The following is a 17,395-nucleotide window of genomic DNA, read 5'->3' on the forward strand; positions in this document are numbered from 1 at the left end:
CTATTCTGGGGATACAACCCCCAAATTAGAATTTTTACAAAAACAAGGTTGTCACTCCTCATTATATAGGAATTGTCCCTTTATAACTTTTCTTCCCCAAATATATAACCACTAGTTATAAAAAGTCAACTCCTCACCCTTTTGGGGTTGCTGCACACAAGGCTAAATGCTGGTCAGGGATGACTCTCCTTTCCAAGTAGCTCTTATTATGAAGGTAGGCTCTATGAACTGGGAGCTCATTGGCTGAACTGTGTGTCAAAATACTCTCAAACACAGGCCCACTGGACATTTTCAAGGGCATATGTACAGAATGCTACAAACAGAAACATAAAATCTACTCTAAAAGATTAGAGGAAGCAGAGACACAAGGGAGCTGGGGATAAGATTTCCCAAGGGAGGCTAGAAAGGACCAGACATTTCTTTCTTCCAGTGTGGAACAGGTGTGGCAGCAAAGACCTCCAGTGTGACTGGGACAGTCCAGGGAGAGGGAAGAGGGGAGGACCTGCCTCTGCTCGCTGAACTGACCTGATTAAGGGCCAGTTTTGCTGGAGGTGAAGTTTGCCAGCATCTAATGGAAAGTGTGAACCCTTACAGGCTTGCCTCATTGAAAAAAAAAATTATAGCCAGGTGTGATGGCACGTGGCTATAGTCCCAGTTACTCAGGAGGCTGAAGTGGGGCAGTCGGGACGGGGGTGGGGGGGATCACTTGAGCCCAGGAGTTTGAGCCTGCAGTGAGCTCTGATTATGCCACTGCACTCCAGCCTGCGTGACAGAGTGAGACCTTGTCTCTTAAAAAAAATAATAATAATAATTACTAAGACTATGAAGGTTAACAGTGTGCGATAGGATTTATCAGTGATGTTTTTCCATCTTCTTTGTACTTCTCTATTTTCCAATTTTTCTATAAACAAAAATTTTTATTTTTATTTATTTATTTATTTTGAGACAGAGTCTCACTTTGTTGCCCGGGCTAGAGTGAGTGCCGTGGCGTCAGCCTAGCTCACAGCAACCTCAAACTCCTGGGCTTAAGCGATCCTACTGCCTCAGCCTCCCGAGTAGCTGGGACTACAGGCATGCGCCACCATGCCCGGCCAATTTTCTCTATATATATTTTTAGTTGTCCTTTATCTCTATTTTTTAGTAGAGACGGGGTCTCGCTCAGGCTGGTCTTGAACTCCTGACCTCGAGCGATCCACCCGCCTTGGCCTCCCAGAGGGCTAGGATTACAGGCGTGAGCCACCGTGCCCAGCCAAGAATTTTTATTTTTTATTTTACTGTGGTGGGGAGGGATATCACCTTTTAAAATACACTTGTTCCCGGATAGAAATTTTTCATCTGTCTTTATCTCAGGTGGATTTCTGGAATTCATAGTCCCGTTCCATCCATCCATCCAATCATTTATTCTATTTTCATGTACCAGGCATGAGAAAGGAGGCAAAAGTCAGAGTGATTAATCCTGGGGGGGTGTGTGTGAGTGCGTATGGGTCAGAGAACTGTTCTGGTGAGGACATACCACACAGCTGTGACCAGTGGTCCCCGACCCTCTGCCTCACGTGTGCTGATTCTCTCCCTGGGTTGCCTTGCCCTTACCTTCTTGTCCTGGACAATTCATTATTTACCCTTCAAAACTGTTGGTACCTCACCTCCCAAGAAAGCCTTTCTTTCCAACATCGCCCATCCTGGGTAAAGGACGCCTCGGAGCTTCCCTCTACTCTGCGAGTTCCCGAGGACCTCCCAGGGCGCGCTCTTCGGCCCTTCACAAACGCTGCCCAAACCGACTCCTGTTATCTTCCCCACACCCCTCTCGGGTGGGTACCGTTCTTACCCATCTTCCAATGGAGGAGGAGAGCAGAGGTAAAGACCCACATCCTACAAGCAGAAAGTGGGAGGCTGGTGTCTGAACACCAGGCACCAGGGTAGGCGCCAATCTGTAAACATGGTAATTAACTGATGGCTTTAAGTGCTCCTGTGGACGCAACGGGATGAGATGGCTAGAATCTTGGGGTATAATCAATGCTCAGTCCTAGGCACTTTTCTTTGTTCTTACTATGCTCTCTCCAGAAGCCCTTTCCTCTCAGGATGTGATTACTCTTTATATGCTCACAACTTCCCAATGTTTCCCCTTATTTTGAGTTCCAGATCCATACATCCAACTACCTACAGGTCTCTTACACTTAGCAAGCACAGAATGGAATCCCTCCTCTTTCCCTCCACTACTCAACATCTGCTCCTGTCCCAGTCCCACCTAATGCAGTGAGTGACTGCCAGAAATCTAAGATTTATTAATACCTCTCTCCAATTCAGTCTCCAAGTAGCAGCAGGGGTAGTTTTCAAAAAAAACACCGATCTGACTGCCTTGTGCTCCTGCTCCCTTCTAAGGGATCCCATAACTCGGGCTAAGAAGTAAACCTGGACCAGTTCCTAAGTGGCCTGGCCCTCTGATCTCAAACCCTTAACTTCCCCCCCCGCCCCCCCCAACTGTCCTCTTCTCTGCTCCCTTGTTCCCCAGTTCTCTCCTACCCAGGGCCCTCACCCCTGTCCCTCCTGCGGGAACGCTCCAGCTCCCGCTCCTTACCTGGTTGGCCTCCTCCTCACGTGAGGCTCAGCTTAAAACACACCACTTCCTTCGAGAGATGTTCTTTGCCTCCCAGTTTAAAGCAGACCTCTGTGCTTCTGTCCCTCTCTCAGGCCTGCTCTCTCCTCTCACATCACAATGTGTCACCATTTTCGGTCACCAGTGTGTGTGGGTGGTGCTATTCTCTACACCTCTCTTCCCTCCTGGGAGGGTCACGGGAAAGCAGGTTTTATCTGCTGCTGCAGACCCAGTGCTGGGCACGTGGTGGGCAGTCCAGGTCTGTTGAATGAATGAAAGAATGGCCACACTCTAGTTCAAGCCCTCAGCTCTCACCTGGACAGTTACTAGAGCCTCCTCACTGGTCTTGCTACTTTCATTCTCTCTTTCTTCATTCCAATCCACCTTCCACAAGTGCTGACAAGAGTTCTAAAAAAACACATTTGATCCTGTCACTCCCTTGATTAAAAGCCCAAGGTTTCCCCCACAGCCTCCAGTGTCTGGTCCAAATTTTACCTTTCCAGCTTTGACTCCTGCCACTCCTCTGAGCCCCACACCTTGTGACTTAGCCACACTGTTACTTGATGTTCTTCCATATGCCAAGTTGTTCTCTCCAGCTGTAAAGGCTTTCCATACCCTCCTCCTATTCCTATATACCCTTTAAGATCCCAGATCAAATGTCACTTTCTGAAAGCATTTCTCGGAACTTCCCCACTAAACTTAACTTTTAAAAAAATTACGACATTTGATACTTACTACAAAATACATTTAGCAGGTTTCCTTTGGTACTTTGTTCATATCACTGTGACAACACATGTCCCAGTACTCTCTGTCCATCCTTATTGAGAGCTTCTCGGAAGGCAAGGGCCAATCTGGCAACCATACATGATAGGACTTACAGGCTACAACCAGTAAGAGTTCTTGGAATTAATTTCTGGTTCTAACTCTATCCACTTGCTAACTGATCTGGACAATTCACTTGCCTTCTCTTTGACTATTTCCTCATCTGTAAAGTGGGGACAACTGCCCACTCTCCCATGCAGAGGCTACAAGCACTTGGAAACCTCTAATTCTCACAACAGTGCAAAGCACAGCATGATGACTGCTGCAGCCATCATTCCTGGCACTCTCTGAGAAGCAAACCTCTGGTGACCCTTGCTCTTAGACATTCTGACCAAAATCTGATGAAAATGGATCCACACAGCCAAAGACTTTCCTTACTAATGTGAAGGGCAATCTCAGCCTCAAGTTGTAAATGACAAGCTGGCATTAAACCATACACAGTCCTAGCATTCTGAATAGCCATTTTTCAAATAAAATGTAAAGAGTGTAAGATAACTCATACTTAAATCCTGAACAGAGAGAAGGAGCTTTCTAGCCTGCAGCTCCCAGTCACCCAGGGCAGGGGTGGGTCTGGCTGATGTACCCTCAGTGCTCTCAGGGCCCTGAGACTCCAGGGTCATATGGTCTCCAAGTGCCCCCCTCCCCCAGCCATGACACACAAACCTTTCTTGTTCTCTAAGTGGCATTCTGTGCCATCCTCGGCCAGAGCTGCCTCCAGATCTTGTTTACCAACAGCCCTCTACATGGTTCCAATCCCTTCCCCCTCAGTCACACTCTCTCCTACTTAAACACAAACAAAAACTCACAATGACTCAAATTTACAATTTCTGTTAATAGTGCAGAGAAGGCAGATTTTGTGCTCTCCCCACCCCTACTAAAAAAAAATCATCCAGATACTTAGAAATCACTTCCTCAGATAGTATTAATAAAACATCTAGGTAAATAAAATATTTTCCACTTAGGATTTCTTTAATGGAAAATGGGATTAAAGACTTTGCCTCTACAGTCTGTCAATCCAGATGGCAAATTTTGTTTCTAGTCAACCCAGATGAAACTAGGAGAGGAGATGGCATGGTTCAAAAGATTTCACCAAATCCACTGGCAATGTCAAACAGGAGCACCTTGGATGGATACTGGATATGCATAGAGAGCATATACCATAATGACTGCAAAAGAATCAGAATTTTAACTGCAATTTGTCAAGCTGAATTTTCTTCCCCAAATAAACTTAATTCTTAAAAACCAGGATCTCTAATGTATTTCTGTTCCAAGTGAATGATGCGAAAACCACGCAACAGTGCAAGACCACGTATCCTTTCTGAGAGAAGCTCCCACACAACCTGACCCTTGCACATCAGGGCTGAGGTCACCAGAAGAGACTGGAACCAAGGGTTTCTACCTCAGGAAGCCTACTTTATCTTTTCCATTTGGTAAAAAAGTCATACTGAAACAGAGGAGCAAGAACATTAAATATATAATAGCAATACTTGGGGCTGAAAAGCCATTCCAATAGCTTTAAAAAATATAATCTATTTGGCAACTTCTATCTGCCACATTTGACAGTTTGGACATGTTCCTGAACAGACAGTTTAGATATCTCAGGCTCCTTCCAGAATGAAATGGAAGATATTATAAACCCCAGTACACACTACAACACTGGCAAAAGCTATGTCATGTGATTCAATTTTAAGTGTCAGGATTTCTAACTATGTCAAAGGTGATTTTACAGCAACTATTTCAACAGCAAGAGAACTACTCCTTAGGTCAATGCCTGTCAAACAAAAGCTTTAGCTACAATTTAAGCAGTCTAAGGAAATGTCATCGAGTTCTTTGATCTGCATGAAATTTTCTGGTGATGTGAACAAAGTTTGGAATTCTACATTTTCTTATTTAGTTTTAAAGTACCTGCTATAGATACCTGAAAATGCCCCCATAAAAATGCACAAAACAGTTCCCCCAAGGAAGAACAGGTAAAGGTCAACACATTAATCCACCACATTTAAACTTGGGTAATACTAGGTAGGAGGCCTGAGCAAATGAAAAATGGGCTTAGCTCGAAGTGTAAAATAAGGCCCACTACCTTTGGTAGGAACATATAAATTCTTAACGGGATTCTTAATGGCTAAGACAGGGTGCTACTTACTTCCTCATTAAAAAGTTTGCTAGTTTCTTTTTTGATTGGGTCTATAAGCTGGACTTGGCCTGCGGAAAAGCCCACTAGGAGAGAGACACTTTCTGCTGTGGCTGTTAGGTGGTTGAAGTCATGACAAGTAGGCTGTGTTCCTTTGTATATCCTTTTATCTATTGGTTTACTCAAGTCAGCAGCCTGGAGGAGAAAGAGAAAAATACATACGGTAAACAGCACATTGAGATGAGAAATCTAAGTTACACTATTTTATACTCCATTATGATGTTTAATCTTAAAAATGAAGTTATTTAAATTTTTTTTCAGTTGTGACTTAACATTCATCTAACATTTTATAAAAGCACTTTCACATACCTTAGCCAATTAGATACTGTTAAACTATTATGTTTATATTTTAATGATGTCACATTGTTTGTAACTCTTACTTTCACAACTTACTCTTCATCAAATAAATATATGTAACAAAGACTCCTGGACTTCAGGGAGAAAAATCCTTGCCATACTAAATTAAGTATTTTTAAAATGCATTCCAAGCATTTTCTAACAGAGTAACTCTAACCACATAAAAGCTCAGCTTTCAAATATCTCTATAGCACCTCAATGCCCACTGGCCGGTTACCTGTAGCCCAGTGGTTCTCAAAGTGTGGTCCCCAGACCAGAAGCAGCAGCAACAGCATTGCCTGGGAACTTAGAAATGCAAATCCTCAAGCTCCACCCCAGACCCAGTGAATCAGAAACTACAGGAATGGGCCCAGAGAGCTGAAGTTTAAAAAGCCTAGGTGATTCTGATGCCCACCCAAGTTTGAGAACCCCTGCTGGAGCCAACTACGTGCAGGTGGCTCCCTTTCTGGGTCACAATCTCCTCTTTATTAGTGTTCAGGAACTTTCACTTACTGAACCCATACTCAAAATGCTTTACATGCATCATCTTTAATCCTTACAATAATCCTTCAAAGTAGACAATATTTTACCCATTTTACAGATGAGAAAACAAGTTTAGGGAAGTTAAGTAACTTGGCCAAAGTCACCATACCTACCTAGTAAGTGGCAGGGCTGGATTTGGAACCCAGGTCTGTTTGACCGTAAAGGGGATGGGGAGAAAAAGTCAAAAGCACATGATTTCTGACTTGGATTAAAATGATTTTTCAACGTGCCCCTTCCTTCCTTTTTCCAAGAAGGATTCTTTTCTTCATGAGAACTGTCTGTGTAATCCCAATATAGTGGGCATTTATTGTTGAAAGGGAACCCACGCTCTCCCACTCTTGTTTGGAAATCACAGGTGGAGACAACTAATCCCCTTGAACATGTCCTTGAAAACACCCAGTTCACCTTGTGTGCCATTCTGGGGTTCACAGCCCTAGTTCTCTACTGACCACCCCTCCATTAGGTTCTAAAGATTTTTTTTTCCCCACGAGGCCTGTGACATGGTACTGAGTATTCTAATGTTTGATTTTCAAATAACAAATAGAAAAACTGAGTAGAAAAGAGAACCTCAGAATTACGGGCATCTTTGAGCAAACTCAAAACCTGAGCATTTGGAAGTCTGGACCTGAGCAGTATAAGTGGCTCTGGGAGCCCCAGGGCAAAGGAATGAGGGTACATGCCATGCGGACACTCTCCCAGCCTCACCTCAGTTAAAACGGAGATGAGAATCTCTGTTCTACCAACCTCATGGGATTGTCTGGAGAATGAAATAAGAGAATATATCCATCAAAGAGCCTTGAAAGTATAATATAAAGTACGATACAAAACAAAAGGGAGTCCTGGCTCTGGAGCAAGGAGAAAAGGGGCCGGGGAGGGCAGTAACCACTGTGCCACGAGGCAGGTTAAAGACAGCTCAGCAGACGGCTGGGAGTGGCCGAGAGTGAGCGGTGGAGGCACAGGACATGCGGACGGGCTGTCTGAGGGCAGCAGCCCCTGCGCCAAGCTCTAAAGGCGCAGAGAAAGAATTTTAGGCTAAGGAAACAACATAAGCAAGACATCTCAGAACACAGAAGACACCAGCAAAAGTAAAAATACAAGATACAACTGGCAGCTAGAGAGCAAAAATCCAATTTGAAATATGAGCAATTAAATTATACATGATCACTATGTCAGCATATACAATTCTCGAAACTTTTTTAAGTTTGCTTAGGGAATTTTTCCCTAAAATTATGCACTGAAATATATAAATCAACACATAGGCTAGCCAAGAATTAACAGAGAAAACCTTCTAATATGAATTAAATGAGCAAAAGAAACAAGAGGAAGTAAAAGCACCTATTTTTTCCAAGGATTGCTACCAGTAGAGAGTTAAACTTATGGATCCCTCATAATATTAATAAGTACATTAGCTTTGGTTCCTGGAACATTTATTTTATATCCCTGCATTCCAACATGGAACTTTACTGAAAAGACGTTAAGTATTTTAAATGCCAACTGAAAGATTTTTACTCTTAAATCAGGTAAATATTCCAAAAGCACCTGTTGATTTTTGCTAATTTACTTAACAAACTTTCTTCTTAGATCACTTGCTCTCAAAGTGTACCAGTCCGTGAATAGTTTATTAGTCTGCAGTCAAATGTGCTGTCTGCAATACAGAAATTGAGAATAAGAGTTTAGAAACTTTTGTGGCAACTGACAAGAGTAATTTTACATCTGCTGAATCTAGGGATAAAAAAAGAGTTTGTATTCTGCGTGTCTTTTTTCAGTTTGTCTAGTAATTCTTTATTTTACAAAAGTATCCATCCACACAGACTGAAAATTTTTCAAAGTTGGTCCTTCAACACCAGTGTGAGCAACACTGTCCTAGAAGACACAAAAGTGGACATGGTCCCAAGGAACACTCTGAATCTCTCTTACCTAAGGTCACACTTCCCCAGTGGCACTGACCATACTGCAACAGCAGATGTCTAGCCAGGCAACACATCACCTACACCAAGCAAGAATTACTGTGAAGTCTGAGAGATTGCTAGGCATATACCCATAAGAAAGTTATATTTCTGAAAAATCCATGGACTCCACTGTCAGCGCCTGAGCTTTTGAAGCCCAACCCCAAACAGAGGAAAGTCAGGCCAACCAACCTTCATTTCAAACAGCACAATCATCTCGCACTCATCCTGTCCTCTCTTCTCTACAGCCAATCACCAAGTTGTCTCTTTTTCCACTGAGATGTGATCATCCTATTTCTTCCTCCCTTTTTTTGTTTCTGTTTTTATTGGGGGGGGGGTGCTGCCAACGTGTACCCTGAACTCATACACTTTTTTTTTTTTTTTTTTAGAGACAGGGTCTATTGCCCAGGCTGGAATGCAGTAGCACGATCATAGCTCACTGTAACCTCTAACTCCTGGGCTCAAGCAATCCTCCTGTCTCATCCTCCCAAGTAGCTGGGACTACAGACATGCACCACCACGTGTCTGATTTTTTAATTTTTTGTAGAGACTGGGTCTCACTATGGTCTCTGAACTCCTGATTCAAGCAATCCTCCTGCCTTGGCCTCCGAAAGTACCGGGATTACAGGCATTAGCCACTGTGCCTGACCTCACACGCATTTTTAGCAGCAGTAGTAACTACCTGAGCCAGCTACTCCTCTTCCCCATGGTGTCACCAGCCTCTGGGAGATGGCTTCCCAGACAGAGGCACTCTGGTAAGAAGGAAAAAGAGCCCAGACTTTGGAACCAGGCAAGCGTAGGTTCAAAAACCCTGCCTTCCCTCTTGGTAGCTAGGTGGCTTTGGGCAAGGTGCAAGTGTCTCCTCACTGAGGCTCAGAGAACAAAGCCCCCCTCCCTCCCCTGAGGACAGTGGTGAGGGTTGCAGATAATGGATGGAAAGCACAGAGCATACAGTACAGCAGCTACCATTATTAATTCATTCCAGTCACACCCCACCTCCGATCAAAATGCTTCTGTAGCTTCCTAATTTCTACCATATCAAAGTACCAAGCATCCCTGCCCTCCAGGGTCCAGCTCATCCTCCCTGCAGCAATACCATCTTCTGTCCATTGAACACTTTCTATGTGCCAGGCCTGCTCGAGGAACTGTACACTCACCATCCCCTCCAATCTCACAGTCACCCTTCAAGGCTGGTACTAATGTCATCCACGTTTCACAGGTGAGGAAACTGGGAAGGGGCTCAGGGGTCATGGAACTGCGCCCTCATCCTCTCCACTCTTCACTCACCCTCCACACCACTTGTCCTCAGCGTAGGTCCAGGCAGCTGGCCCCTCTCTCCTGGCTTCATTAAGAGGCCCTTTGGTCAGGCTGGTCTCCTTTGCCCCCTTTCCCACGAATCCTGCCCATCAGTTAAACGGCACCCACTCCCAGCCCCCAGCAAGCATTTTCCAAGCTCCCATTCTTTGAGCTCACTCCTTTATCTCCATTCTCAGGTACTTAATTCATTCCACAACGTTTAGTATTTAATCACTTATATGATTTCAGAATTGGTTTATGTCTGTTATCATCAATTATAATAAAATTACAATAACTCCTTTAAGCAACAGAATTTCTTTATTAAACAGTTACCACTGTATTGTCGATTAGCATTTTTTGTTTTGTTTTTTGAAACAGAGTCTCGCTCTGTTGCCCAGGGTAGAGTGCCGTGGCATCAGCCTAGCTCACAGCAACCTCAAACTCCTGGACTCAAGCAATCCTCCTGCCTCAGCCTCCCGAGTAGCTAGGACTACAGGCATGCGCCATCATGCCCGGCTAATTTTTTCCTATATATATTTTTAGCTGTCCATATAATTTCTTTCTATTTTTAGTAGAGATGGGGTCTCACTCTTGCTCAGGCTGGTCTTGAACTCTTGAGCTCAAACAATCCACCCGCCTCGGCCTTCCAGAGTGTTAGGATTACAGACGTGAGCCACCGCGCCTAGCCCAACATTAGTTTTTGTTTTTCAGTTTTCTGGTGGATTCTACAAACTTTGGGATTTTTAAAAAATGCTTTTCATCCTAATTATTACCAATTGTCACCAATTATCTGAGTTCTCAGACATGAATTTATAGCAGAACCAATTTATTTAAACTTCTTACCAATTTGAGGAATTAGATCTTATTTGGTGTCTAGCCTCAGCAGAGTATCTATTAGGTTATTATGAAATGTCTGATTTCCTTAAGTACTAAGTGTGACAGTTGACAGTACTAAGTGTGACAGTGACTTAAGCACTAAGTCTGACATTTCACTGTGACAATTCTTGTTTAATGTTTATCGTGAAGGTACATCCTCAGTCTTTCAAATGCAGAGTTTGACCTGTGATTATCTTTCAAAGTTTTTTTAAGAGCAAATTTTGTGAAACTGTGGCTAAGTAAAAAAAATTCATGTTATTTTCAAATACGAGTTCCCTTGTGGAACCAGTGCAGTGCAGACAGCTTGAAATATCAATGAAGTGTTTGGGAAGGATATGGCTAATGAACACAAAGTATGTTGATGGTTTCAGAAGTTCTGTTCTGGTGATTTTAATCTTGAAAATGAGCCACATGGGCAACCTGATACCAAGGTGGATAAAGATGAACTGTAGTGGAAGCGAATCCATCTCAACTTACATGTGAATTAGCAGCAAGGTTTGATGGTACTATTCCAACAATATTGGACCATTTGAAACAAATCGGCAAGGTAGAGAAGCTGGATAAATGGGTTCCGCATGAATTAAACAAGCATCAAAAGAGAAATCATCTCAAAGCTTGCCTTTCTTTGCTGTCATGACATAAAGGCGAACCATTTCTACATCATATTGTTACGTGTGATGAAAAATGGATTTTTTTTGACAATCACAAGCGTTTGGCACAACAGTTGGGTAAAGAGGAAGTGCCAAAATACAGTTCAAAACTGAATGTTCATCAAAAAAGCTAATGGTGTCTGTTTTGTGGTCTAGCACTGGGATTATCCACCATAGCTTCATAAAACCTGGTCAATAAATTACAGCGGATGTGTACTGCAACCAATTGAGTGAAATGATAAGGAAGCTGACAATTAAGCAGCTGAGACTGGTCAACAGAGACAGGCCAATCCTTTTGCAAGACAATATTCAACCACATGTTCCACAAACAACGCTGCTCAAACTACAGAAGCTGGACTTGGAAACGCTCCTTCACCATATTCACCAGACCTTGCACCAACTGACCACCACTTTTTCCAGACTTTGGACCACTTCTTGTAAGCAAAAATATTCAATTCTCAACAAGCTGTGAAAAACCGCCTTTCATGATTTCATCACCACTTGCTCTCCAGGCTTCTTTGCTGCTGGCATAAACAAGCTACTGTTAAGATGGCAAAATTCTGTCAACAGTTTAGGTGCATACTTTGATTAACTGTACTGCTTCTTGTTTGAGATATAATAAACTAAACTTTTTATTTGAAATCGGACGTTTCATGTTTAATGACCTAATAGTATGTCACAAATGCTCAATATTCGTTGAATGAATTAAACCATGATTGTTTCTGAATTTTTTCAATGGAAAGATTAAATTTTATCATTATGCTCATGAGTTTCTGCATAAGGAGTTATTGATTACAAATAATTTATCAGTGTCTCATCATGATCAGATTCTCAATGTAACAGAAAAATTTTAAATGATGGTTTTAAAATTCCTACTGCAGAAACAGAGCTGGTTATAAAAGCTCCAATCAATAAGTAAATGCTTTCAAATATCATGCTTCTTTTTTCCTTGGACTTTTGATCCTTAAAATCTCTGGAATTGTTTTCCTGAGGAATACTGCTGTGATACGGAATCAGCTTGGTCTGTTTAGCACCAAGAACCTAAAGTATTAATACTTAAGGAATTTATCTTTTCAGCGCCACAAAGGGTCTGCAAAAGAAACCTTCCAGGTCCAGCTCACACCTTCACCCCAGCCCACCTGCCCACCTTTCCCTTGGGAATGTGGAAGAGGGGCTTGACCCTGTGGGGGCTCCCCCACCCAAGGAAAGAGCTTGCAGACCCACTCCCACGGGCCCACTGGGACTCGGCAGGGCTTCGGGAAGCCTGTGGTGCCATGAGCAACAGCCATGCCATGTCATACGGGCCTGTGCCGAGTTTTGTTCATGGGACCCAGCTACTGGATACTCCTCAGTACTCAAAAGCATTTGATGTGATATGAAAAATATCTCAGACCTCTTGTGAAAAATGCATGTAAATTATAATTTTAGATAAGATTTTAAATGTGCTGGGGAGAGTAGGTATAGGTATTACTTTCCCTAAATTTCACATCCTCCTCTCCCAGCCTCATTTGAGAATCACCTAAGAGAGAACCAGTTTTGCAGTCTTGGCCAGAAAAGACTAAAATGTCCTTTTGCTGGCATATCCAATAGCTGCGAAATGCCTAACGCAAGACAAGAAGCTCACCTTTCCTACACCTGATGTCACTCTCTTCCTCCCTAAGCCCTCCCTCCCCAGCTTTAAACTTACTATTCAGGTGAGTCCCCTGCATGGCACCCCTACCCAAAGGACAGCTTCACAGCCCTCATCCTGCCTGTCCCTCCGCAGTCTGAACCCAGCCTGGCTCTGCCCCAGTCTCCTTCCACCCGTTTCCAACCCCATCCAAGTCATCCCACATGCCTGCCAGACGTATCTTCAGGAAGTCTTAGGTCACATCCCCACTTAAAATCTCTGTGCTCTGCAAGGCCTACAGCTGCGCACTCATAGGCTACCTAGTGTGGCCCTAGCACCCCGCCCCTCACATATATCACCTCTGAAGGCCCATGGCTGCTGCCTGTGCTCGGATACCTTGCCTTTCCTTACATTCCTTCTTTCACCTGGAGACCCTTCCCTGCCCCCTACATCCACACAGACTCTGCTCACAACAGCACAGATGTCTACTTCCTCGTGACCTCACTCACCTATGTGTAACATCCTTTCATTGCCCTTCACTAAGTGCCTATCACTATGTGCCACATTTATTAGCTGTAATATGTTAAATATATTCCATTTATTGTGAAAGTCCAGTTCCTTTTAAAAGTAAGAAAAAAGCCAAGAGGCTACTAAGTCACTGGAAGCCTGAATGGTTTAATCAAAATAGCTGGAGTAGTGTGAGTGGCGGCAAAGGTCACCATATGCCATTTTGAAAATCAGAAGAGAACTGATATAGTGTCTTCTATTATCATTCCTATTGACCACATCTCAGACAAGCAAAAGAGGAACCAAAAGTGATCGAGGGATTACTTCCCAGGGCCACAAAGGATCAACTACTTGAAAAGAAACACTGGAGCCTATCCTAAAACCTGAGATCCAAAGTAAACTGCATTACAAAGATTGATCCAGTTTTTCTTGGGGGAACTTTTAACCTAGTCAGCCTTGGGACTTCTTGTGCCTGTTGGGGATTAGTCCCCCGCCCACCCTGGGCTTAGTCACCAGACCATACCTTCTGGTCATCCAGTTGGAAGTAGGGACACACCAAAGCCTTCCAAGCCATGGGCATGAATGAAGAGACGCCGGCCACTCAGAGCTGAGAGAGATATTTACTTTTTGAACAAACCTCAATGTACTTAAACCAAACTTTTCTTCAACATAGTGGGAAATAACTGGGTCTAATGACAAAAATAACACACAATGATTTTCAAACATCTTCACTGCCCACACTTCACATGCAGGTGAACAGTTTAACACTCAAGTAACAAGCCGTATGGCACCACACAGATGCCAATTCTACAGTCCAACTCATCTGCCCTGACGGAGAAACAAAACCAAGTTCACCGTATTAAACACCTACACAATCCATCTTTCTCATAGTCTCTTCAGTTCAATAGTTACATCCAAAATATATGCACAATTGGCATTAACAGTATGTAAAGAGTTCAACACCTGTTTAAAATATATATCTCTCTCTCACAAATATAAGAAGTCAGGCGGGCTTTGCATCACTTATCCTAGTAGGAAATACATTGATCAACCGCACAGTGTCAATGTTTCAAAAAGGACAGGAACTTAACTATGTTATCCACCACTCTATCCCCAACACCTACTAGAGGGCCTGGCACACAGAAGGCAATGCTGAGTATCTGTCACAGAAGGGAACCAATTCTGAAAATGGAGGGAAAGAAAAGTAAAGTGATAGAAACCAAGAGACCTACAGACAGACAGACATTAAGACAATATATGATCCTTTTGCTGACCAAAATCCTAACAAACAAATAAATGCCTTCTTGGGTGCCCATCTTGTGAAAGTAAACAGCTTCCACTGGCAAATACTAGTACATCACTTTATGGTTCAGACCACCTTCAGGCAGCAACTCTTCGAACCCTCACTAGAATCCTGTGCAGTAAGTACTATTGCCACTCCCACTTTATAAACAAAAAAACAGAATTAGCTGTGTAGAAGAACCAAGTAGAATCAGCTGCCTAGAGTTCCAGCCATCTAAATTCAGCCCCTGTATGACAAAAGCAGCAGAAGCCAAGTTTCAGCACATTTTCCTTCCAATATAATTTTCCAAAACAAGACAGTAGCTTCCTTTTCTTAGTTCCCATTCCTCCCTCATCCTCATACAGACTTGTACACAGCCCACACGTGCCTGGCATATGAGACCCATCCCGTTTAGTAAAAACAAACCACTGGTGTGTCACTTGCCAGCATGCTTCTCATGGGCTCTGACCCTGGAAGGAGCACCTACCACTCATGTTTCAGAGCATCTCTCACGCACAGCAGCAACAAGGCCATGAGAGATGGGCAGGGAACAAGGTAGAAGAGGAGGCATGCAGACAACGAGCCAGACATCAGCCTGTCAGAATGTGGGCAAGTAGTGAGCCCTAAGATGTGTGGAGTATCACCTTTATGTCATCCCCAAACGGAAGAGGTGCACGGTCACTAAATGTGTAAAATGTGTTATGTGAAAATTTCACAGCAACAATCTCTGGAACTGCTTGCTGTTCATAGAGTACAACAAAAGCTCCTTTGGAGACCTGCTTTTGGCAGGGTGGGGGTGGCCACAGGGGAGAAAGCAGAGGGCTGACATCATGCGCCAGCATCTTCTTCCCTGGCCCCACACTGTCAGTCAAGTATGTGCTGAAATAACAAGTTTCCGTAGTTATCACATGTCATTTTCCCCAAGGCTAAGGACAAAGAAATGGCAGGAGTTTGTAGGGCCTAGAAACTGTTAGATATATAAATTCTAAGCCTCTTTCCTCAGAGTAGTCTTTTAAAAATTAATTTAACACGTGGCTAAACTGCAACATCGTTGCCATCTCTTCATCTTCTTACGTTGCACTCCATGTTTAGGTTAAATCTCTCATCACATGGCGAATCACTACAAATGGCTGTCATGATGCTTAGGCTAATGAAATACTGATTTCTTCATTAAAGAAAAACTATGAATAAACATTAAGATAAATTCAATTTGCACACATTTTAACACCAGATCTCATCACATTAAAATGCTGACATATTCATATGACCTATTTTTATTAAACCCTTCTGTTAAATATGCATAAGAAATATGCATTCCTATTCCAAAGAGAACACCAATATCTCAAATTGAAGAAAATGCAAAACGCTTTTATTTCTGCAAAAAATACTGATTTCAAATTCTTCAAAAATTTTTTTAAAAGTTTCCCCTGAAAGGAGCAGAGGAAAGGAGAATTCTATGTTGTTTTGAAAGCGTGGAGACAATTGTGGTAAACTAAAGACAAATTACAAGACAGGGAGTAGTAGTTCTTCTGTGCTGCTTAACTAATATACTATTGTTTTTCTAACCTTCAGATGGTCCATGCATTTATTACATTTCACAGAGCATATAAACGATTTTTAAATTTTCCAATTCAAGTTGCTGAGTAACAAGCAGTGAGCTGCAGAGGAGCTCCCAATCTGAGTGAGAAATGCCCTGAGTTCCTAATCATGCAGAGGCCCTACAAACTCATGCCATTTCTTCATCCTATACCTACAGCAAAACCGAGGCCCAGGGAGGGGTGGTGATCTGCCCAAGGTTTCACAGTGCTTAGAATTGTAATTTTGGGGGGGAGGAGGGAGGGTGGGGAGAGGGTAGGGGGCAGGGTCTCACTATAACGCCTAGGCTGGACTCAAGCGATCCTCTTGCCTCAGCCTCCCTAGTAGCTGGGACTACACAGCACCCAGCTAGACTTCATTTTTAACCACATCAAGATGTCACTTTCTTTTCAATCACCCAACTTCAGCTAGAACAATGAACTACTGAATCTGTAACATAAAATTTCAAAAACTGACACTGATGTGCACCAGTAATTTTATATTAAGTGACAGCATTCTGGACCCAGTAGATTGCTGTGTTTTTCGAACAGGGAAGCAAGAGAGCTAGAAAGAGCAAGAGAACGTTAAATGTATCTTACACATTAATGGAGATCAGCCACTAAAACAAGTGGCCAAAATACTTGATTTGGCTTCTGTAATTCAAATAATCTCTGATTCAGCCACACCTCAGCTGAAGAAAGCAGCCTCAAATCAATGAGGGTAACAGAGAGCTTATCTGTTCTACATACTACTGCGAGGGAAAGCTTCGATTTCCCCTTCATCTGAAGTTCAACAGCATTGGTTCATCACTGCAACTATTCACTTGGCGCTGTTAGCTATTTGTCATATACGTCTTATCTCCCCAATGAATCTAAAATTTTTTAGGGCATAACTTTCTTCTAGGCCACTTCAGTAACAGCCACTCAGACATTTCTGATTTTTTTCTACCAGATTAAAAAAAGCCTTTTTAGGCATCTGAAATTTATCAGGCCTCATATAGCCCTCATAACTCAACAGCAGCCACTTTCAAAAATGTGGACTAGTAGGAGGGGCACACACAGGAATGTGGAGAGGCAGGCCTCACCTAACTACCATGGGAGTATACACTACAGCCTTTATGAGGAGCAATTTGGCAACATGTAGCAATAGCCTTCTTTCCTTTTAACACA

At 43.0% G+C, this 17,395-nt stretch overlaps 1 protein-coding gene across 14 annotated transcripts in view; it reads right to left on the minus strand.

Moving 5' to 3' along the window:
* Window positions 1-17,395, minus strand: part of WDR20 (WD repeat domain 20) — a 73,225-nt gene that overhangs the window by 21,613 nt on the left and 34,217 nt on the right. For 5 of the 14 annotated variants that reach the window (XM_045560479.1, XM_045560456.1, XM_045560513.1 and 2 more), the window contains exon 2: window positions 5,559-5,741. The exons of 2 other annotated variants lie outside the window; for them this stretch is intronic. In XM_045560479.1, coding sequence (XP_045416435.1) covers window positions 5,559-5,741 — 183 coding nt within the window. Of the gene's footprint in view, window positions 1-2,575; window positions 2,855-2,908; window positions 3,002-5,558; window positions 5,742-7,190; window positions 7,243-17,395 lie in introns of those variants that run through there. 7 more of the 14 variants (XM_045560450.1, XM_045560475.1, XM_045560465.1 and 4 more) reach the window with 6 other exon arrangements.

The sequence above is a fragment of the Lemur catta genome, chromosome 1 (genome assembly GCF_020740605.2).
Source record: "Lemur catta isolate mLemCat1 chromosome 1, mLemCat1.pri, whole genome shotgun sequence".
NCBI lineage: Eukaryota > Metazoa > Chordata > Mammalia > Primates > Lemuridae > Lemur > Lemur catta.